We start from the raw sequence: 24,881 nt of genomic DNA, 5'->3' as shown, positions 1-24,881 counted from the left end.
TCCCCCCTAGTCTTAGATCCTAGAGACAATTTGTGGCAGTTTTCCTGTTCCTTTACTTACTACAGTTACATTTCGATTCATTATGAATTAACAACATAAGAGATGAAATTGAGGTTAACATAGATGATATTTTTATTTTATTATTTTTCCATTCCATTTGTCTTTTTTGCCTTCTCCCCATCTCCCTTTCTTCTTTTCTATTTAAAAAAGTTTTTTATTACAATTTACTTATGTGTTTTATGTGTGTTTGAGTGCACATCAACAGATGAGAGTACACCTGTGGAGGGCAGAGGAAAATGGTATGAGTCAGTTCTCTTCCCCTACAATATTGGTCCAGAGGCGCGAATTCAGATCACTGGGCTTGGTAGCAAGCACCTCAACCCACTATGCTATCTATCTATCCATCAGGCCCCCTATTTTCTCTCTGCCTATGGATATCTAATCACTCCAGCACCATTTGTTGAAAAGACTACCATTTATTCAGTGAAATGTTTTTGTACTCTTTCCAAAACTCACTTGATTACAATCAAGAGAACCCATATCTAAGTTCTAGATTCTCTTTCATTGTTATGAACACCTATTGTGTTTCCAGCTCTTGTCTTGATCGCAATGACTGTAACCACATGCCAACACACCTGTGTTCAATGGGTCAACAAGATGGATTGGTGGGTAAAGGCCTGTACCACCAAACCTAAATTCAATATTTGGGACCTACATGAGCGACAGATAGAAGCCACTCCTATATGCCACACATGAACCAACACACACACACACACACACACACACACACACCAAACGTATAATAAAAAACAAAGTTTCATTATCTCTTTTATATGACAGGTCAAATTTAAATTCTCCTAGATAGAATTATTTTGTAACCTTAGGCATATTTTAACATTTTCATATATATATACATTTTTCTCATTGTAATAATGTATCTTATGGAATTTGCAAATGAAAAAATACAAAGAGAGCACTGGTCAATCCAAAACACAGAGATGCTTAGCGGGGAGAAAAGCCGGTAATGACAATATTGCCATCTTTTTCAGAATAAACTACTTTTCAGTAAAAATATAAATTTTAAAGATACACATCAGATGTACACTCCAAAAGGCTAGCACATTAAACAGCAAGCCTGCTGAACTATGAAATGTCATGTGTTCAAAGGCCTTTGATGCGTTATATGAGGCTTCCTGCCTTAACTCCATAAATTTTTATTGTCTGTCCTAAAGCTCATAAAACTTACTTGAATAATCTCCCATCATTTCTTCTCTGGAGAAACTGATGTGTTGAATTGCCTTTTAACACTTACTTTGCTTCTTAACAGTGAAAATTATATCTATGTACAAAATAGCCACTAGCCATACGTATGCTCCAACTGTACTCTAGTGCTGCAGTAGAATAGTGAAGCAGTGACTGAGAAAAGATTATCGTGTTTGCTTAATGTTGATTTCGTTTGTTGTTCTGTTTTTGATACTTTCTGAGACTACATAGCTGATACTCAAATGCCATCAATAGTGCTGCATAGGCAGCGCAGCGATTAAAAGCACTGGCTGTGAAAACCTGAGGACCTGAGTTTGAATCCTCAGAACCTCAGTAAAAAACAGACACATAATACAAGGTCTGTTATTCCACTGCATCTATAGGGATGTGGAGGAAGAAGACAGGAGAATCCAGAAAAGCTCACAGACACTAAACCTGGTGCCAGAAGCAGAAATAATAGCAAAGAGATTCTGTCTCAAAGGATCTGAGAGCTGAGGACTAACACAGAGGTTGTTCCTGATCTATGTGGTCCCTGGCATGCACATATCTGCATTTACATGAATGTAAACATAGGTACCCATTCAGATGTGCTCATTCAAACACATATGCACATATGCAGACACACCGCATGCATATTTTTAAAACTATTACCACCTACCAAATTGGCTCAGTGTGTAAAGATCCCTTTTGGCACATTATACAAGTAGATAATTTAAAGACTTCACACATCAGTAAAACATTAAAAAAAAAAAAGAAGGAAAAAGAAAACAAAAACCAAAATCAACTCCTAGCTCAGTGCATAAAAAGACCCGTGCCACTAGCCTGTTGACTGTAGTTCAATCTTCAGGACACAGATAGTGGAAAAAGAATCAACTTCCTAAATTGTCCTCTGACCATCAGTTATTCTATAAAATATACACAAGTATGTGCATGTGCATGTGCTCGTGCACATACACACAATAAAAACCTTTAAACAAACCACTAAAGCATATAGTGTCCATTATTTAAAACAATGTTCTCCTTGTTTATACATTGCAGCCCAAACCATATCTAGGAGGAAAGACTCAGTCTGACTTAATAAACCCAAAAGCTGTACTGGATGCTGATGGGCTCATCCTGAAAACAAGCCTCTGTAACACTTGTTAAACCTAACACCTTTGTCCCTGTCACCTGACTGATTATCCCAGTTACTTGCTACTCAGTTACCCTACCTTCAACCATCACTTTACCAAAGCCACACTCACCATGCCCAAGCAGTTCTAAATATAAATGTAAATATAAACCGTGGCCTCAATGTCCAGAGAAAAAGATTTCTGTAAAAGAGCAAGAGTTCCTTTACCTGTTTGACGTCATACGCCAGAAGAACGTACTTTAAATCTGGAGACACCGAATGTCTGGATGCTTTAAAAGTTACCTAGAACAGCAAAGAGAAAGAAAGGATTGATTATATTAAGGAGATTAATAACAGAAAGTGACTTCAATATTGATATCAAATGTGGGAGAAATCTGAATTGTCAACATAATCTTCTGAAATGGAGACTTTCATTCTTTTGAAAATTAATTTTGTAAATTCCATGGGAATTTCATAGCATGTAATTTGGAATAATACATCTAATACATCTCTCCATACAACTCCTCCCATAATTCCATTCCACTCTCCCTTCCCTTCTTATTCAACATTTAGATCCCATTTCTTTTTTTCTTCCTGCATCTGGTCCAGTGTATATAGGTCAATTCGTTTTGGGGGTAAGGGCCGCCTGTCATGAAGTTGACATACCAATGATTACATACTTAATGAATGTTTCCTCTCTCCCTCCCATCAATAGCTCCAGCTAGTGGAGAGTTTCTTGCCCACCTCCCTCTCTCTATGCTGTGATTTTTGTCTGGCTTGAGTTAGCATTGGCCATGTGTACACTATCAGTATGATTGTATCAGTGGATACAAAAGTGATGAAAATTCACATCCAACAGTTTATTAGAGAAGACACCAATATAGCCATTTTACATGCTAACACTTAAAAAGTAATCTTTTTATGATAAAAGGAAAAAATGGGGCTGGAATGATGTACATTTGGTAAGTTCTTGCCTTGTGTGTAGGAAGCTGTGGATTCCATCCCCATGACGGCAAAAACAATAACAATAACAAGTTCAAGTTCCTTTTCAACCACTTAGCGCACTGTCAGCATAATCTTCCGAAATGTATACTTTCGTTTGTTTGAAAATTAATTTTGTTAATTCTTTGAGAATTTCTTACAGTATAATGTATGAGCAATGTAATATAATCACAGTCTGGGCTATATGAGACTCTGTCTCAAAACAAAATAGCAACAATAAGAAAATGTTGATCAAGGAGTGGTTGCTCACAACTGTAAATCCAGCCCTAGGGAGGTAGAAACAGAAGGACTACTTTTCCAATTTATTGCTAAATTGGGCTACAAGTGATTGCCAACTTAGGTCTCACACACACACACACACACACACACACACACACACACACACACACATACACACAGTCTCTGTTTACCCCTCTCCCTCTGAGTCTGTATGTTTCTGTTTATATAAAGTTTTTATGAGGTGTATATATTTGATATATGCACAGGCTCTGTGTTGTTCTCTCTATATATGCATTTATGATATATATATATATTTATTTTTATCACACATACATACATATATCTCAAATACATACCTACAAACATGCATACACAGAGGTAAAGATTAATTGAAATTCTGATATATCCTAGAAACTTTTATAGTTGTATGTTGGGTCAATAGAAGGAAAAGATAAATTGTATATGAGTCATTCCGGCTAGCACATGCCTATAATCCCAGCACTAAGGAAGGCAGAGGCAGGCAGTTCTCTGTGAGTTTGAGGCCAGCCTGGTCTACAAAGCAAGTCCAAGATAGCCAAAGCTACACAGAAAAACACTGTTTCAAAAAGTAAGCAAAAAAACCTATTTTCTGTCTATGTATCTTGGTAGTGGCTGTGGTGGTAGTTTCTTTTCTTTCTTTCTTTTTCTGTTTACTTCGTTGAGCATCTGTACTTAAAGATACATCAAATACAAACTTTCTTTAAAGGGAATCCCCAGGGTAAGTCAGATATAACCCAAACATACAACTAGCAGTATTGGATATCAAGCAATTACTGTAACTACAGTGTACCTGATTGATTCTGAGCCCACAATTTAACAAGACCTGGTGACAGAAGTAATTTAAAATGCATGATGAAAGTTAAATACACTGAAGGTGGAGAAATGGTGTTACATGAAATACAGGTAATTGTTGAATTCATATCAAAGAGAAAGATAGGAAAATTGAATTGATAGGAACAAGAGTAAACAGTCTGAGTGCTTTGAGCAAACTAGGCTGATTTCATAGTATTTGCAGAGACATGCCTATGTAAATAATTGTGTACATCTTAGTTCAAAGTTAGGTCCACACAAAGCTCCCTAAGGAAAATAGAAGAAGTTGGAGCTAGGTTTCGCCTCTATTTCTTTCCTTCCTTTTTCTACCTTCTCACTCCTCTTCCAGTGGTACCCCAAGACATGGAAAGGGAGGGGTTACATTCAGTCTGTAGACAGTGATTTAAGCCTCAATTCTCCTGATCATCACATATGAACTGAGACACCGACATGAACCAAATAAACTAGCTAGCTGCATGGTGAGGGTTGAAGGGGTCTTCTAGATAGTGATAACGTCAGCAAGGACAATGGTGCATTCCAAATCCAAGACAGAGGCTACCGTGCTCAGGCCATGTCTCACGTTTCCCTCGGATTTCTTCATCTGTCTGTGTTTTCATCCTTTGTGATAAACTAGTGTCCCCAGACTTGCCCTCTGCTTAGCTCTGTGAGGCCTTGTAAGAGAATCCGGGCCTCCAGGTTCCCAGACTCTTAAGTAGAAAGGGTTGCAAGCAAGACACGAACAACCTGGACCCTCATAGGCTCCTGTAGGGTCAATGGCAACCTGACCACTGTCCCACTGCGTGGGTCACACATATACCAAGCACCACTCCTCCTCACCATGGAAGTTCCCCTACCCCTTTCCTTCACTAAAGGGAAACAGCATGCTTTGTCTGGGGTGAGGACTGCCAGCCTTCTTGGGATATTTGCCTGGATGACAATTACTCAGCGCCTCCCTGCTGCTCCATCCTTCTCTGCTTCTCCTCCTCCTCCTCCTCCTCAACTAAAATCCAGCTCCTCTGAAGAATTTATCCAAACTAGAAGAGGCAAAAGAAAAATCCCTTACATGCAGTCAAGTTGGATACAATGTAAGTAATTGTAGGGTATGAGATTTGTAGCCAGAATTTAAGTACGGCAGTTTTGTATCACTGAGCTCCCCCCCCCCACCTGTTGTATCTGGTACTTGCTGTTAGAATTCAATAGAATTGTGAAATATTTGTTTGATATTGCTGAGAACAAAACTACAATTTAAGGGTATAAATCAGCTTTCTTTCCAATTCTGAAGTTTTACATTTCATTATGAAGATATAACAAGTAATCCAATGGGAAGGGCCAAAGGGTTTGCTTTCAGAGATTGAGACATCCTTTTAAAAGTAAAGACACAATGAGTAACCACAAAAAAGCAAATCTACCAGTTTCATCCACCTTCCCTGTGAAGCAGATACAAGGAGAGACAAGACAATTAAAAACATAACTGGTTCACATCCCAGTATCCCTTCTGTGAAGACCAGGACCTGGGAAATGTTGGGACTGTATCTAGGCTGGCCTGCTCAGATGATTTCCTAATTTCTCCTTTGTTCTGGTAGCTTTTCACTTGGAAGCTTAATTCTGATTTAAAAAAAAAAATCTAATTTGCTGAAGTCCAAGAGCCTTGCAGAAAAAAATGTTGTTGGGATTTTGTCATTGTTGTTCGTCATTGTCCTATTATTGTTGTTTGACGTGAGCAGAAAACTGTTCCTGGAAATAGCTGAGTTAGTTCATCCTGAGACAGATATACAAACAGAATAGAGTGGTCCCAGTGGTCTGCCATTAACAAAGGACAGCTCTGAGAGTTGGAAGTTTTTCTCCTCAGGCTGCCTTGTGTCTAGTCTGCATAGATGTCCCAGTGAGCACTGGCAGTAAAGCATCCCACCATTATGTATTTACTTATGAAGGATCAACTGTAAAAATAACGGACAATAATAACAGTATTCTAATCAGTAGCTGCTGCTCATCAGGCAGCTCACACCATGTGTACATTCTCCAGTCCTCAGGACTGTTAGCGATGCCCAACAGTCCTGGGGGTAATCCAGTGTGACTGAAATCCTACCTCAAACCTCTCACTCTGCTGGCCCCCTGATTAATTTATTATATAGTGAAAACTGATGGAAACTAGCCTATAAGGAATGTAACATGCAATCGCAAGGTCACTTGCCCAGCACTGATGACCTGGGATGTATACTGTTCTTTAAAGAGATGACTGAGTGTACAGTAGCCAGAGACCCATTGCTATTTAAAAACCTGCTATGAGAACGATGTCACAACTTCTGTACTAGGGATTAGAAAACTCTAATAACATAGATGGTGAGGTTATCTCAAGGTCACAGAGAGGCTCCTCTCACAGTACTTGATTTATCTCACCAGCCAGAGGGTGTTAGTTGGTCTTTGTTGCTTTCATTATTTTCATACAGATTTTACCCTTGCCTGGTAGGAGTTATTTAAAAGAAATCTCACAAGCTTTATCCCTTCCACCCCCATGTGATGTTCTTCACACAAATTAAGTTCCTGTTTTCACAGGTGCGTCTGGGCCTTGGTAACAACATTCTCCTGTCCTTACAGTTTCTACTATTATCCAGTCTGACACTGTGTTAATTATCACTGTACTCCCTCCAGCTTACCCTGCACACAAACTGGGAAACGTTCCAAATTATCTTCGCGTGAGCCCAAGGTCCTGAATCTAAAGCTGAGCAGTGGTCACCTACAATTCAAGGACCCTACCTGTGAACATGACATATGAAACTCATTGGAAAGCTGCAGGGATAGCTCAGTGGGTGAGATTGTCCATGGTAAAAACAGGAGGGCCTAAATTCAATCCCCAGAACACACATGAAAAGCTAGTGTTGCCTCGTGCACCCACTCACCTAGCACTGACATGCCAGGGCTTGCTCGCTGCCAGACTAGCTTCATGTTTAATGAGACTCTGTCTCACTGCAATGAAATGGAATGCTAAAGTAGCTCGATTTAGGTCATCGAGTCTTTCTGCTTACATCTGCACACATATGTGCACATATATCACATATACACACAACACAGTCTGACAGTTTATTTAAAGGACTCTGGAGATCTTATACAAATTTATTTTACTATAAAGCAGAGTTCTCAACCTGTGGGTCACAACCTCTTTTGGGGGTCAAATGACCTTTTGATAGGGGTTTCAGATCAGCTATCTATGTTACAATTCTTAACAGTAGGAAAATTACGGTTTTGAGCTAGCAATGAAATAATTTTATGTTTGGGGGTCCCCATACCATGAGAAACTGTATTTAAGTGTCACAACATTAGAAAGGTTGAAAACCACTGCTATTATCTCTTACATTTGAAGAAATAGTTCTTTCTAGCAGTAATGAGAACTGCTTGACATTGGCCCTAATTGTGGATTTTAATATAATTCTTGTGAGTCTCAGCTAACAGAGCCTTCAAATTAGGGTTGGGGGTGGGGGTAGAACTAGGGCTCATCAGTTAAGAATTATTGATGTAGGGCTGGGGAGATGGCTTAGAGATTAAAAACACTGGCTGTTCTTTCAAAGACCCTGGGTTCAATTCCCAGCACCCATGTGGCAGCTCATAACTGCCTGGAATTCCGGTTCTAGGGGATCTGACACCCTCACAGAGATGTAGATGCATGAAATGAAATAAAATATACATAAAATATAATACATATATACATATACATAAAATAAAATGAATAAATTGTAATTTATAAACAGAGTGATTGATGTTATTCCAGAGAACTGGAGTTCAGCCTGTAATGGTAGCTCCAGATCACCCCCAAACCTCCAAACTCCCTTCTGGCCTTCATAGACAACCTCCTCCAATATATAAATAAAAAAATCTATAAGAAACAAATCTGAGTTTGGGAAAAGTTATGGTAGTAACTCTTATTGCTGTGTTGCCTTCACAACTTAATCCCTTCTGAGATAAAGAGATGGAGAAATGGTCAGTTGTAAGTACACACTCCAGAGCAGGTTGTATGTACAATCCAAAACACAAGGTAAGATAATTACTCCTCAAGCTTTTTCCACTTTTTGTTTGAGTCAGGGTTTTTCACTCATCCAGAATATAGCCAAGTAGGCCAGGGTAGCCTGCTGGTGAATTCCAGGAATCCCCCATCTCCACCTCCCATTTTCCTAATGCTAGGTAGGATTATAAGCATGTACCATCTGCCTGTCTTTGTGTTTATTGGCTAATCCATTTCCCCAGAAAAAAATGAGTTCTTATTCATTTAGAATTATTAAACAATAATGCCTACCATGACTATTTGAGCCCAGAGTCCTTGAAGAGTCTTAAGAGGCATGACTTTTATTGTCCAACAATTTTCTTTTAAAATCGGACAAAGGATAAACTCAAGAAAACCAAATATGCATCTGATCTACTGGACCAATTAATATGGGTGTGATAATGCACCAGAGGAATGTATGCAACCTTTCAGATGTCTCACACCACTCAGTTTGACACAGATCATTCAGCATCTGAGAAGCATCAAGGTCTCTGACAGCTCTACAGTGTAAAAAGGAGCCTCACTAGGTGGATGTTCATGCTATATTTGGCAGAGTAACACAAGCAGCAGGTAGGTGCCTGTGAGGTCCACAGCATAGCTGGCTCCTGAAACCCAACAGCCTGCAGAGACAAGGCACAGAAAGCAAGGCTGTAGCTGTCGGGGTGAGAATTGCTTACTGGACTTTCTCAAAGGATTGGAAGAACTCAGTGCTAGATCCTTCTCTTCATATATGAAATGGGTGTTGGTGAAAAAAATGTTATTTTTCAAGAAAAGCTAAAAATCAAGACACTACCTTAATATTGCATGTTTTTTAAAATTGCCATGTAATAATTTTCATTATGGGGAAAGGATATTCTTTCTAGGTTTGGCAGTTTATTCATGTATGGGAAATAAATAATGGCTCTAGGATGGTTGAGAGAAAAGCAGCTCTTGATGAGGTTTTAAGAATAAAAGTCTAAGAATATCATGCACTTGAAGAATATAGATGAGGGCAAACTGCACCACAAACTGTGTACTATATTCTTGGCCCTCAACTCAACCTGTTCTGTTAGAAGCCTACTGGCACCAGGGACACCAGGTAAGCCCATACCCCACAATGAACCCTTGCCAGCAAACATGCCTGAAAGCACACCTAACAGAGGTAAACAATGCCCCAAACCCTGTGTTCCATTTCCCACCCCACAACTCTGTCTGCTTTCCCAGAGGCTTGTGGAACCAGAGATACCAGGTAAGACCCTGCCTCAAGCTCTTAATGCCATATGCCCTTAAAACACACCTAACAGCCTTACACTGTACCCCATCTCTTGGACTTCATTTTCCAGGCTACAACTCTGTCTGCTTTCTCAGGGACAACCCACACCAGGGACTCCAAGCTGTGCTGGTGCTAGCTATTTCAGAGACAAGGCTAGTGCCCAAAACTCCAGAGGCCACACAGGCCACAAAAACCCTAGGGGAGCTCTATTGAGATTGCACTAGGCCACTCAGACAAGAAGACAGAGAGGAAACAGATACCAAGGGGAAAAATCCAAAAACCACCTACCCAACAAAAATATACTCAGAAATCAGAATCAAATTCTAAGATAAGTACAAAATCCATATAGATAAAGACCAACATATAAACATAAGCAACAGCCAGGGTAATATGGCACCATCAGAGCCAAACTATGCTACTACAACAGCCTTAGACATCCTTACACAGCTGAAACACAAGAAAATTCAAACCTATGGAGATGATATAGGCCTTTAAAGAGAAAATTCCTTAAAGAAATACAGAAAAAAGTAATCAAGTAGGTGAATGAAATGGATAGAACTTTTCTGAAGTTCTGCAGAACTTAACTGAAAGAGGAAATAGAAGCAATAATGAATAAAACATACTGAGGGAATACTGTAGAAGAAAACCCAGGGAAGAGAATAGGGAAAACAGAAGCAAGCATCACCAATACAGTAGAAGAGATGGAAGAGAGAATCTCAAGTACAGAAGAAACAATTAAAGAAATCCACACATCAACCCAAGAAAATGTTACATCTAAAAAGCTCCTGACACAAAACATCCAGGAAATCTGGAACAACATGAAAAGATCAAATCTATGATAATAGGAATAGGAGAAGATTTTCAACCAAAGGACCAGAAACTATTTTCAACAAAATAATAGAAGGAAATTTCCCTAGCCTAAAAACATACAAGCCTAAAAACATGCCTATACACATAAAAGATGCTTAGAGAACACCAAATAGATTGGACAAGAAAAGAAAATCCCCCCACCACAAAATAATCAATACACTAAATCTACAGAACAAAGAAAGAGCATTAAAATCTGCAAGGGAAAAGGGGCAATTAACATATAAAGACAGACCTATTAGAATTATGTCCAACTTCCCAACAGGGACTGTAAAAGCCACAAGGGCCTTGGTAGATGTCTTGCAGTCTCTACAAGACCATAAATGCCAACACACACTACTATACCCAGCAAAATTGTAAGTCACCATAGAGTGAACAAACAAGATATTCCATGACAAAACCAAATTTAAACAATATTGATCTACAAATACAGCTCTACAGAAGATACTAGAATGAACACTTCAACACAAAGAGGTTAACTATATCCAAGAAAATACAGAAAATAAGTAGTTCTACACAAGCAAAACCAAAAGAATACACACACACCCAAACACACACACAACCCAAAAAAACCAAAACAAAAACAAAAACAAACAAATAAAAAATACCACCAACATAAAAATAACAGGAATTAACAATCACTGGTCATTACTATCTATCAACATCAATGGACTCAATTCCCCAGTAAACAAACAAACAAACAAAAAAAACATAGGCTAACAGAATGGATGCAGAAACAGGATTCATCATTCTGATGCATACAAGAAACACACCTCAGCAACAAACATAGATATTATCTCAGAATAAAGGGCTGAGAAAAGATTTTCAAGCAAATGAATCCAGGAAGCAAGCTGGAGTAGGTATTCAAGTATCTAATAAAATGAACATTCAATGAAAATTAATCTAAAAAGATGAGAAAGGACACTTAATATTCATTAAAGAAAAAAAAAACACCAAAAAGATACCTTAATCTGAAAATTCATGCCCCAAGTGCAAAAGTACCCACATTTGTAAAAGAGACATTACTAAAGCTTAAGTCACATATCAAAACTCACACATTAATAGTGGGAGAGTCCAACACCATATTGTCACCAATGGAGAGGTCATCAAGACATAAACTAGAAAAATAATGAATCTAACCAATGTAATGAATCAAATAGACCTAACATATATCTATAGAACAGTTCACCCAAACACAAAAGAATATACCTTCTTCTCAGCACATCACAGAACCTTCTCCAAAATTGACCATATAGCCAATGGACAGCTCATTCTCCATGGTTGGCGGGAGCAGGGACTGCATCTGACAGTAACTCTGATGTCCCCAATTTGATAACTTTCCCTTGGTGATAAGGCCTTATGGGCACACAAAGGAAGGGGATGCAGACTATCATGAAGAGACCTGATAGCCTGTGGTCATATAGTGGGGGAAGAGGTACTTCTGTAAGAAGTCTAAATGAGGGAAATAGGGCATAAGAGGGAGGGAGAGAGGGAAGGGGAATATATGAGGGAGGGGATAGCAATTATCATGTGATGTTAATAAATTATAATAATAAATAAGTAAATAAATACTTTTTTAAAATTTCAACACAATTCGTTACCAACCCTGAAAGACCAATACTCAACAGGATAGATAGATAAACAACCCTGTACAATAAAAGAACTTCTGGAGACATCACCATCCCTGATTTCAAGTTATACTATAGAGAAATAGTAATAAAAACACAGGGTAGTCATAAAAACAGATATATTGATCAGTGGAATAGAACCAAAGAACCAGATGTAAATCCACACACCTACAGACATTAATCTTTGACAAAGAAGCCACAATTATACAATGAGAAGCATCTTCAACAAATGGTGCTGGTCCAACTAGACCTCTGTATGTAGAAGAATGCAAATAGTTTTATATCTATCAGCCTGCACAAAACTCAAGTTCAAATGGACAAGGACTTCAACATAAAACCAGATACATGGAACTGGATAGAAAGGAAAGTGAAGAATAACCTTGAATACATTAACACAGGAAACAACTTCCAGCACAGAAAACCAACAGTGCAGATCCTTAGAAGACTGGAAAAAGACCTTTACAAACCCCACATCTCAGTTCTAAAATATATAAGGAACTCAAGAAATCAAGACATCAACTAGCCAAATCCAATTTAAATAGGGTCCAGATCTAAACACAATTCTCACCTGAGGAAGGAATCTCTTTAAATTATTTATTTATTTATTTACTTATTTATTCACTTTTCATCCTAATCTTAGCCCCTTCCCTCCTCTTCTCCAAGACCCACATTTCCTCCCTCTTCCCCCTCTTTCTCCTCTGCTACCTCTCAGAAAAATGAGAACTTCCCCAACAACCCACCCAGCACATATGAGTGCTTTCTCTTCCATTGTGTTCTCACAAGGAAGCTCCACCAGTTAGAAGTGATTTTTTAAAAAGCGGGCAATATAGTCCATGTCAGACACAGTCCCTCCTCCCCTCCTTAGGGGGCCCAGGTGAAGACAAAGCTGCCCATAGGCTACATACATAATTTTTGGGGGGCCTAGGTCCAGTTCATGCATGGTCCTTTGTTGGTGATTCATTCTCCAAAGAAAGAATGGGTCCAGGTTCATTGGCTCTGTTGCCCTTCTTGTAGAGCTCCTGTCCCATCTGGGTCCTTTTATTCTTCTTCAGACTCCTCCACAACACTCCCAGAACTTAGCCTAATATTTGGCTGTGAGTCTCAGCATCTGTTTTGAACCTACTGCTGAGTGGAGCCTCTCAGAAGACAGTTATCCTAGGCTTCACTCTGCAAGCATAGCAGTGTCATAGTGTCAAGGGTTGGTTCTCTCCCATGTTGTGAGTCTCAGGTTGGGCCAGGCACTGGTTGTATATTCCCTCAGTCTCTGCTTTATCTTTATCCCTACACATCTTGTAGGCATGGTACATTTTGGGTCAAAGTTTTTGTGGGTTGTTTGATGTTCCCCTCACTCTACTAGGAGTCCTTTCTGATCACAGGGTAGCCTCTTCAGGAATCTCAAATGGCTGAGAACTACTTAGAGAAATGTTCAACATCTGTAGAGAATAGGAAAATACAAATAAAAACAACTCTCTGATTCTATTTTACAACTGTCAGAATACCTAAGATCAAAAATACAAATGACAGCTCATGCTGGCAAGGATGTTGAGCAAGGGGAACACTTCTCTGTTGCCGGTGGGAGTGCAAACATGTACAACCACTGAGGAAATCAATCTGGAGGTTTCTCAGAAAATTGAGAATAGATCTACCTTAAGATCCCATTATACCACTCCTAAATAAACACCGAAATGATGCTCCACCAAACCACAAGGATACCTGCTCAGCTATGTTTACCACATCTTTTTTGTAATAGCCAGGAACTGAAAACAACCCAAATGTCCTTCAACCAAAGAACGGATAAAGAAAATATGGTACATTTACATGGTGGATTACTACTCGGCTATTAAAAACAAAGAAATCATGCAATTTGCAGGCAAATGGATGGAATTAAAAAAAATATTATCCTGAGTGAGGTAACCCATACCCAGAAAGACATGGTATGTACTCAACTTATAAGTGGATATTAGCAATATAGTATCAGATAACCATGCTACAATCCAAGGACCCAGAAAAGCTAAGTAACAAGGAAGACCCAAGTGGAAGAAGCTGGAATATCACTGAGTAGGGGAACTAGAATAGACATTGGGAATGGAAGGAGAGAGAGAACTGGATGGGGGAAGGTATAGAAAGGTAAGCAGAAGGGATCAAGTGGGAGAGGAAATAAAGAGGGTACTAGGATAGATAATAGGAATCTGTAGGATTGAGCTATAACCCAGGACAGTAGAAACTCTCAGGAATCCATCAGGGTTCCTAGCAATGGAGGATATGGATCCTGAAACAGCAATCTCCTGTAACCAGAAAATACTTCTAATAGATGGATTGGGATACCAACCCAGCCACAAAACCTTTGACCCACAATTTGTCCTGCTTATAAGATATGCAGGGGCTAAGGTGGAGAACAAATTTAGGAATTAGCCAACCAATGACTGGCCCAGCTTGAGACCCACACCATAAGAGGAAGCTCATCTCAGACACTATTAATAATATTATGCTATACTTGCAGACAGGTGCCCAGCATAACTGTCATCTGAGAATATTCACACAGGATTTGATGGAAACAGATACAGAGACTCACAACCAAACATTAGGAGGAGTTTGGGGAATCCTATGGAAGACAGGGAGGAAGAATTATAGGATCTAGAGAGGTATAGGACACCATAAGAAACCAGGGTCAAGTAACCTGGGCCCATAGAAACTAAACTGCCAAATAGAGGGCCTGCATCAGATTGAACTAGACCTTCCACACATATGGAACAGCTGTGCAACTTGGTCTTCATGTGAGTCTAACTGCAGGAACAGGGACTGCCTCTGACTCAATTGCTGGCCTTTGGATGCCTTTCCCCTAGCTGGGTTAGCTTGTCTAGTCACAACAGAAGATGCACCTAGTCCTACTGCAACTTAATATGATAAGGGGGGTTAACATCATGGGAGCCCCTCCCTTTTCTGAGGAGAAAGGGAAAAAGGAGGATGGGGGAGGGGAACTGAGAGGGAATGATTGGGAGGAGAGGAGGGAGGAAAAGCTGGGATTGGGATGTAAAGTATATAATAAATTAATTAATTAATTTTAAAAAGTATTTTGGTGAAGTATTTGGGATCAATTATTTTCTACTCCAGTGAACGCATCGATTATGTCACGAGAAAAGCCTCCAGGAAACATGGAAGTAGTTTTGAATGCTTCAAGGGAAGGAGGATATGGGAGCCCCATGGCCATTTCATATTAAAATGACATTCTCAACTCCTTGACTATAGTGGAGCAGACCTCATCATGGATGGTGACACCAAAGGCAATGAGGGATTGAAAGCTGCTTTGCATATAGAATTTTATTCTGGTCAATGGATTAAAAGTGTGTTAGATCTGAGGTTATCCTATGTATGAGGAGGACGTTTGACAAACCACATAAGCAATGTCAAGAAGTTAAGATAAGAAGAGCCCGCACAAACAAGTGAGGACTTGAGCATGGGAGCATTGGAAAATTTAAGAGGATTTTTTGTTTGAATTTAAGGGCAGAAAGAAAGGAACTGAAAACTACTCAGTGCGTTTAAGATATGTTAACATCCCTTATCATATCAAGTTGCTGTAACAACTTTGTCTCTCCCTTCTTCTTCCTCAAAGTATATTTTCCTAAAGTCCTGTTCTAATTTTCCTCATTTAAGCTGTAGCATTTTGTGCTGGAGAGAACAATAAGAGGTTAAAACTGTTCAGTGCTCTTTCAGAGGACAAAAGTTCAGCTCCCTGTCACTATTTGGGTTGTTCACACTCTTGCTCCAAAGGATCTGGTGCCCTCTCTTGGACTCATTGGGCACCTGCACACACATATACATATGTACATACACATAGACTCTTTAAAAACCTAAATACAAACTGCTGAGTGTCTAGTCTTCCTTGTGTGAATGACGAGTCTGAACACACCATATAGAACTCTGCTTGCAGTTCATCAAAGGATTGATCACTGTTTCTATCATCGCTCTTGTAGATTGTTTGAAATTGCAATTTACATCTTTTATTGCCACAGTAATGTCTCTATTAAGAGGCTTCACTGCAATGATTCACTTTTGTCAGAGACATTATAACTGGAGTTAGAAACGAGATAATGATGGTGTTCCAACATGTCAGATACTAAAGATCACAGCAAGAAATCATTGAACACAAACCGAAATGTCAGAAGTTCCAGGAAATGGAACATATGCATTTGCATGACTCGAGGCTGATAAAAAACTGGATGAAAAGAACCAGGATGGGGAATAAATTAGCACAATGGGCAAGAACAACTTGGTGGCCTTAAAAATTATATATATATATGAGAACTGTGGAACCGAAGTGACTGTCGCTCAAGCTTTTTGGAATAAGCAAACAATAGAAGTATGTACAAGTACCTCTCATTATATCATACAAAACTAATCAGAACTACATAGTCAGGATAATTTCAGAGTCTCTTTATGTCCTAGAAAATATAAAGCAGTAATATTTTTGGTAAAATATACACTTTCATTATTTTTATAACCTATTGAATCCAATTAATGCTACTCATGTGTGCACAGGTGTAGAGGGAGCCACTGGAGCATGGCTGACCTGTAAGGGGACATGTGGCTGAGGAAATCAGACTCCCTAGCCCCTTTCTAGAACTAACAACTGTCAAACACATGTTTCCCTATACTGAGATTATAAGCATACATTTCCATGTCAAGATTTATTATTTTAAACACAGGTTTTAAAAATGTCAATCACTTTACCAACCAATCAATCTCCTTAGTTCAGGGGCTCGGTGTTCTGTTTTAAGCTTAGAAAATCTGTACCAAAGAACTAACGTGGACCATTTCACATAATTCCTCCAATGCTCAATAAATGTGAATGGCCATAATAGTCTTCTATTGGTTTAGATCATAGGCCTTACATTATACTATATGATTGTTATTTTCTAATGGTCACCAAGGTCTACCAATAGTTTAAGTAGAGAAGGTACGGTGACTTTGAAGGAAAATGTGGCAGTTTTTCTCTACCAGAAAATGTTGACAAACAACAAAGGCTCTCATTGAAGAGAGGCAGGAAAATTGTGATTTGCATATCCATGTAAATTAATTTTTGAAATTCATTTTGTGCTGCTCTAATGATTTTTCAAATTATCTGAATGCCTAATCATTAGAATATATTTTTCTCCTAAATGGCTCTGTTACATCCAAGCACAAGTACATTGAATAATAGAGTACACAAAAAATGTACTGCACTGGGGGAATGGCTCAGTGAATAATATGCCCACTTCTCAAGTGCAATTGCCTAAGTTTGGGTCCTCCACACCCATGAAAAAGACAGTTTTGATGCACAATTGTGAGGAGGAAAGACAGAAATCAAAGCTTCAATGACCAGCCAGTCTAGTTGAAATGGCTAGCTTCAGGCCCTAGAGATGTCTCAAAAACACAAAGGATGGTAGGCAATTGCAGAAGACACTGATGTTAACCTTTGGCCCCACATCTACACTCAAAGCAAAGTGCACCTACATACATGAATGCACATACCATAGGCAAACAAAAAATGTGTCTACGTGTGTGTGTGTGTGCACATCCACACGTGCACAGATTGCATGTGTTTCAAGAAAGTAAAAGTTTTGTGAATACCAAATATAAATTCTGGGTTCATTTTTAAATTATAATGCTTTATAATGTTACCAACATGATGTTTAATTAATAAGATGTTTGGACTACAGTTGTCTAATAGCAAGTTACCTCAATTCTTGTTTTCTGTAGAAATTCCTTCATTAAAACCTTTTTAAAATTAAATGTTTTCTTTGACAGTTTATTAAAGTACAACATATATTATGAATACTGTACTCACCCCCTTAGCTAATCCTCCTCCTACTCCTGTTGACACATCCACTTCCTACAATTCTTAATTAAACATGTCAGGCTTTCTTTCTTTCTTTCATTTTTTCTTTTTTTTTTGTTGATCCATTGTCCATTGAGATTAAACACAATTATTTGTGTGACTATGGGTATTGAACTATCTATTAGAAATGTAAGGCACACAGTTGAATACAATGAGAGTCCTTCAGCCAGAACCCTTCAGAAGCTAAACTTTAGCAAGGCAGGATAAGACTACCCTATTAATAACTTGAAAAAATTGCCTATTTGTGGTGTGTGTGTGTGTGTGTGTGTGTGTGTGTGTGTATGTGTGTGTGTGTCTGAGAGGGAGGAAGAGAGAGAGAGAGAGAGAGAGAGAGAGAGAGAGAGAGAGAGAGGTGCTGGCACCTATTACTTTAACTTGTTCCTACTAAGTTTGCAGAAGGTGCAGAGCAAAAGGTCATTTTTCCAATCTTCATAGTCTCAGAAAGAGTGACTGTCTTTGCCATGTTATGAAAGGGACACATGAGAAGGTTAATATCATTCCTCCTTTTCTTAAATATCCAAGTTCAAATGAAGCCCAAGGTTTGAATAAGCTATTCAGCTTCTGTGGCTTTCAAATTTATTATTTTTAAGTTATTTCATTAGCAAAACTCAGTAAACATCTAAGCATTGAATTGCTAAATGCTTATCATAAATGTAAAGTTTGAATAAGCTATTCAGCTCTGCTGGTTTTAAAATTTATTATTTTTAGGTTTATTTCACTAGCAAAGCCAAGGAATCATTTAAGGATTTCATTGTCAAGTGTTTATCAAAACTGTAACTGAGTTGGACATGTATCCAAGTTCACTATAAACTTTTATCCACAATAGTTTCCCTCATTTTTTCCATTTCTTTCAATCATTTCTTCTTTCATAGAAATAAGTGACAGTTATAGGTCTACTATGATAATTAAGCTATAGGCAAGAGCTTCATGTTTTTAAACATGATTTTTATGTACGTTCATCTTCTGTGTATGCCATGGTGTATGGTACCTACGAAAGCCAGAAGAGTGCTGGGTCTCAGACTTACAGATGGTTGTGAGCTGTGCACTGTTGTTGCTGGGAACCAAACCCAGGTCTTCTGGAAAAGCAATAATGGTTCGTAACTATTGAACCCTTTGCCCAGCTCACAAAGTCTTTCATTCACTTATTAGTGAATGAAGGATTTGAGTGATTTTCATAAGGAAAGAAAATATCTAAAGACAGTACAGAATATAGTATCAAATATGGAAGACTTAACCAAGAGAACTTAGAAAAGTCACCAGAGTATATGGAGATTGTTATTCAACCTTACAATTAAATGGATTCAATTCATTACCACAATGAAATAATATTCCATCAGTCAAATGGATTATCATGGGAATATCTGTTATTATGGAGATCCCAACAACAAGAAATAGGATCTGCTATTCTTAGGTGTGGTCAATGCATTTTGATACCATACATTGAATTTCTAGTTCACCTTTCCTTCACTTATGAATAATGCTACTATGCTATAAACTGACCCTACAAATGTATTTCAAAAATGATATCCAAGATCTTTTATGTGTGAAAAAGATACCTGTAAGTAAATAGATAGCAATGCATCAGTCAAGAAAATTCTAGTCAGACACTAAATGCCACTAAGTCTTTAAATTTTTATTTAAATAATTTATTTAAATTACATCTAAATTGTTATCCCGTCACTTATATCTTCCCATTTGCCCCTCCCTCACTCTTTCATCCTATTCCTCTCCTTTAGGCTGTGACAGAGGGGACCTCCAGCACCACCATATAATCACAGCTTATCAAGTCTCATCCAGATAGCATGCTTACACTTCCTCTGCCACTAAATTTTTTATGTAAAAGGATATGTGCAACTTATAATACTAAGTGTATATAAGAATAGAAAGATCTGGGAGTTTAGTTCACTTGGAAGAGCACTTGACTATTAGGAAGCCCTACTTTCCATCCCAACATGTTGTAAAGTGACTGTGGTGATGTACTCCTTAAACAAAAAGATCAGGATCTCACAGTTACCCTTGGCTACACAGAGAGCTTAAAGGCAAGCCTGGATTAAATAAGACCCTGAGAAGGAAAGTGGGCATGAAAGAATAGAAAGGAATGCATGTTCAAATTAACAGAGATCAGTAACACCTCTACATACATCATAACATGCAAATACATATATGAGTGAGTCTATCTTGAGAGGTTGTACGTATTTAAACCTATGAAGCCATATGAAGACAAATTTCTCTAGATATATTCTAGCCAGATACACATATTCAAAAAGCTACCTTTGGAAAGGAGCACTGAAGGGCCACAAGGGAAATATTTTTGTTACCTTTGCATCTGGACCAATTGTGTTGAACAGACCTTCTTGTGAAGGCTGAAAAGTCCTGGGACCAAAATCAAACTTGAAGAGCAAGTGCTTTAGCACCCTAAACTATCTCGGATACCCCAAACTGGAAATTCCTCCCAGTTCTTCATTCTGGATTTTAAAATATATATTCTCATTTATTCAAGGCTAGCCCCAAGCCACTGTGTATCTGAGGATCATATTGCCTCTTCCCTCCTGTTCACCAGATTATAGGTATGTGCCCATGCCTGGTCTATGTGGTGCTGTGGATGAGGTTCAAACTTTATACATGCTAAGCAAGCACTTTACCAACTGAGACATCTCAGCTTCCACCTTGACTGCTAACATTTTTAAATAATGTATATTAATTTGGCAAGAAGTTGTGCATAATAAGACACTAAAGAGAAAGAAAAAATGCATATGAAAAATGGAACCTGTTTTACTTAGAGATTACTCGAATGGGTCCTTTGTTTTCAGAGTAAGTGGGACTATAGTGAATATTATTTGTTTTCTTTGTGTTGTCTTAGAAAATTCCAAAGTGGTATGTGCAAATGTACAGTTACTCTGAACATGCACAAAAGAACATTTTCTTTATATGTAACACATTAGGATTCTGAGTAATTTATCTTTGCAATTAACACCACCCTGAAATCTTTGCTTATAATCATGTCAGTCTCCTTCGCTATTCTCCACTGCTTATAATTATACCTCTTTAGGTAAAAGTGCTTTTCATCATTTCTTAAAATTTAATGCAGTTTAGTATTTAACTTTGGTATTTTTCTTTCTCCAATTTTGCTGAAGTCAATAGTATATACAAGAGGCACATTTTGCTAAACTTTTTTTGTTTGTTTTATATTCCTTATAGAAAAAGTTATTTGCAATCTCAGTGCACTAACAAAAATAGACAGGTTGGGGCTGTAACAGTGCTAGAGTATTTGCCTAGCAAACCTAAAGTCATGTGTACAATCCCATGTACTACCAAGATAAGCAGATTTAAAACATATGTGTTATAAATGATATATTCAAACAGTAATACAAATTAAAAATAATAATCTAAGGATTCTCCAGGAGTTTGAAAAAACCTGGATAGAAAGGGTTCTTAAAGTCAGAATGTGGAACAGATATAAGGTGAGATTTTCCTCAGTTTCTCCTAACTCATGTTGCATTCTTTTTGTTTTCCACAGTAATGGTTGAAGGGGGTTGCCATGAACCAGTGAACTCAAGAGTCAATTCTAATATCCTTTCTGTTACTGTGATAAAACACTCTGACCAAAAAAACAACTTAAGGGAGGAGAGGTTTTATTACACATTATACTTCCAGGTCACAGTCTATCACTGAACAAAGCCAGGACAGGAATTTAAATCAGGAACTCAGAATGAGGCCTGTTTGTTATCCTATGCAATACTGCATCTGAAAGAACTCACGGAGATCCAAGATGGCAGCGAGCAGTGTAAACTGTGCTTAGAAGCTCCAGTAAATGATTCAGGGAATTGCACAGAATTCTGAACCAAGAACACCAAACTCCCCACCCCACTACAGCGGGAGTACTCCACAGTTCGAAAGGACCAAAATACAGAAAACCTGTGTACCCCTGCATACGGTAGGAGTGCGAATTTTCTCAGACCAGAGCAGCAGAGGTGGCGGCTGAGGTTTGCAGCTGGGAACCCTCCGGCAAAGGCGACTGGCGTGATTACTGGTGGGAATTGCTGTGGGAAAGGGGACTCAGCACAAGATTTGGGCCCCATGACCCTAGCTGAACTTGGCACACAGGTTGGGCCCCGTGACCCAAGCTCAACTCGGCGTGCAGCTCATGCCCTAAGACACAAACTGGACTCATAGCATGGTTCAGCCCCTGAGACCTTAGCTGAATTTGGCCTACAGTTTAGGCACAGAGTCCCTACCTGAGCTTGGTGCACAGTCCCAGCCATGAGATTCTGGCTGGACTCAGCGAGTGGTTTGGATCCAGAATCCCTAGCTGAGCTTGACAGGCAGTTTGGGCCCAGAGAACCTAGCTGAACTTGACGGGAAGTTCAGGTCCTGAGACTCTAGCTGAGCTTGGTGCATGGTTTGTTCCCAGAGAACATAGCTGGACTTGCTGGGCAATTTGGGTCCAGAGACTCTAGCTGAGCCTGGCCTGGAGTCCTGGCCACAGACTCTGACTGGACTCAGCAAGCTCAGTGTGTGGTTTGGGTCCGAGACCCTGGTTGGACTCAGCATTAACTGGTCTCAGTGCATGGATTAGGCCCTGAGACCCATTTCGGTCCAGAGACGCATAATGGACACAGTGTGTGTGTGGGGCGGAGGGGGTTTGGGTTCTGTGACACCAACCTGGACTCTGCAAGCTGTCTGAGTCCCAAAACACTACCAGGAACCACAGACCAGCTCCAGGACTAAGGAAATCATGGGGAGACAGGGAGTAGAGTGATCATCAGACTACCTCCACCTGACCTGTGTCAGTCCTTGGAGAATTCCGGTGACGCAAGGGGACACAGAAGGCTGTGGACACTTTGGCCTGTCCCAGCACACATTCAGAGACCCAGGACGATTACAGGACCACAGTACAGGGGAACTGGAGATCACTGGCTGTGAAAGACCCAAACTACAGGGCTGGCCTCCTGCCATCCAGACCAGTGAAGCATCAGAGCTTCCAGCCTAGGGAAATCATGAGAAAACTGACTAATCTATTCTCAGACTCCCTCCACCCAACTCCAGAAGCTACCTGACAAAAACAGAGTTGGCAAGATGACTAAAAGGCAGTGTAAAATCATGCACAAAAGAAAAAAACCAAAACAATATGGCATCTCCAGATCCCAGCTATCCCAAAGAAAACAACCCAGAGAACTCAAACATAATGGAAATACAAGAAAATGACCTCAAATCCTTAGTAATGAGGATGACAATGGAGGAAACAAATAAAATTCATAATCAAATGCAGGAAGACACAGCCAAACAGGTGGAAGACATGAAAGAGGCCTATAGAGAGGCACTGGAAAAATTTCAAGAAACACCAACAACCAGATGAAGGAAATCAATAACACTGTTCAAGTTCTGAAGGCCTATAAAAAGGCAATGGAAGAAACTCAGGAATATACAAACAATCAGATGAAAGAAAGAAATAAACAAGTTCAAGATCTGAAGGTGAAAATGGATTCAATGATAAACACACAGACAGAAGAAAATTGGGAACATGAGAGCTCAGAGAGGAAGGTGAGCAACACAGAGGTGAGCCTGTCTAACAGAATCCAAGAGATGGAGGAATGAATCTCAGCTCTAGAAGATACAATCATAGATCTTGAAGCAACCATGAAAGAAAATGCTAAATCTGAAAAAATCCTGACAAAAAAATCCAAGAAATCAAGGACACCATGAAAAGAAGAAATCTGAGGATAACAGGCATTGAAGAAAGAGCAGATGCCAGACTCTAAGGCCCAGAAAATATTCTCAACAAAATCATAGAAGAAAACTTCCCCAATCTAAAGAAAGAGATGCCTATAAATATACAAGAGGCCTAAAGAACACCAACTAGAATAGACCAGAAAAGAAAAACTGCCTCTCACATAATAATCAAAACACAAAATATACAGAACAAAGTAAAAAAATTTAAAAGCTGCAAGCCAAATAACATTTAATGGCAAACCTATCAGAATTACACCCAACTTCTCAGTACAGACCATAAAAGCTAGAAGGCCCTGGACAGAGGTCCTGCAAACCATGTGAGACCACAGATGCCAGGCCAGACTACTTTACCCTGCAAAACCAACAATAACCATTGACGGAGAAAACAAAATATTCCATGACAAAAATGAATTCAAATATTACCAATCCACAAATCCAGTTTTACAGAAGGTACTAGAAGGAAAACTTCACCCCAAAGGAACAAGCTACAACCAAAATTACACAGGAAACAGAGAACTACATCATCACAAAACCAACCATACAAATGCTCTCCTGGAACCAACATCAAAATTGAGACTCGTAGCAGTCACTGGCCATTAATATCTCTCAACACCAATGGACTAAATTCTCCAATACAAAGATACAAACTAACTGATTAGATGCATAAACAAGATCCAACTTTTTTTGCATTCAAGAAAAACATCTCTCCCGCAAAGATAGACATTACCTCAGGGCAAAAGGCTGGAAAAATATTCCAAGCAAATGGTCACAGGAAGTGAGCAGGCATAGTCATTTTAATATCTAACAAAATAGACTTTCAACCAAAATTAATCAAAAGATATGAGGAAGGACACTACATACTCATCAAAGGGTAAAGTCAACCAAGATGACATCACAATTCTGAACATCTATGCTCCCAATACAAGGGCACCCACATCTGTAAAAGGTCTATTAATGACGATTAAACTACACATCGATCCCCACACAATAATAGTGGGAGACTTCAACACCCCATTCTCACTGAAGGATAGGTCATAGAAACAGAAACTAAG

The 24,881-nt window shown here is 39.0% G+C and overlaps 1 protein-coding gene across 3 annotated transcripts in view; it reads right to left on the bottom strand.

The window, feature by feature from the left end:
- Window positions 1-24,881, bottom strand: part of DPP10 (dipeptidyl peptidase like 10) — a 1,517,748-nt gene that overhangs the window by 349,606 nt on the left and 1,143,261 nt on the right. For all 3 annotated transcript variants that reach the window (XM_084793012.1, XM_084793011.1, XM_084793013.1), the window contains exon 5: window positions 2,603-2,677. In XM_084793012.1, coding sequence (XP_084649138.1) covers window positions 2,603-2,677 — 75 coding nt within the window. The remainder of the gene's footprint in view (window positions 1-2,602; window positions 2,678-24,881) is intronic.

The sequence above is a fragment of the Acomys minous genome (genome assembly GCF_964271855.1).
Source record: "Acomys minous genome assembly, chromosome: 1".
Lineage (NCBI taxonomy): Eukaryota > Metazoa > Chordata > Mammalia > Rodentia > Muridae > Acomys > Acomys minous.
Note: the sequence above shows the minus strand (reverse complement) of the source record. Positions and strands in the feature narration are given on the sequence as shown.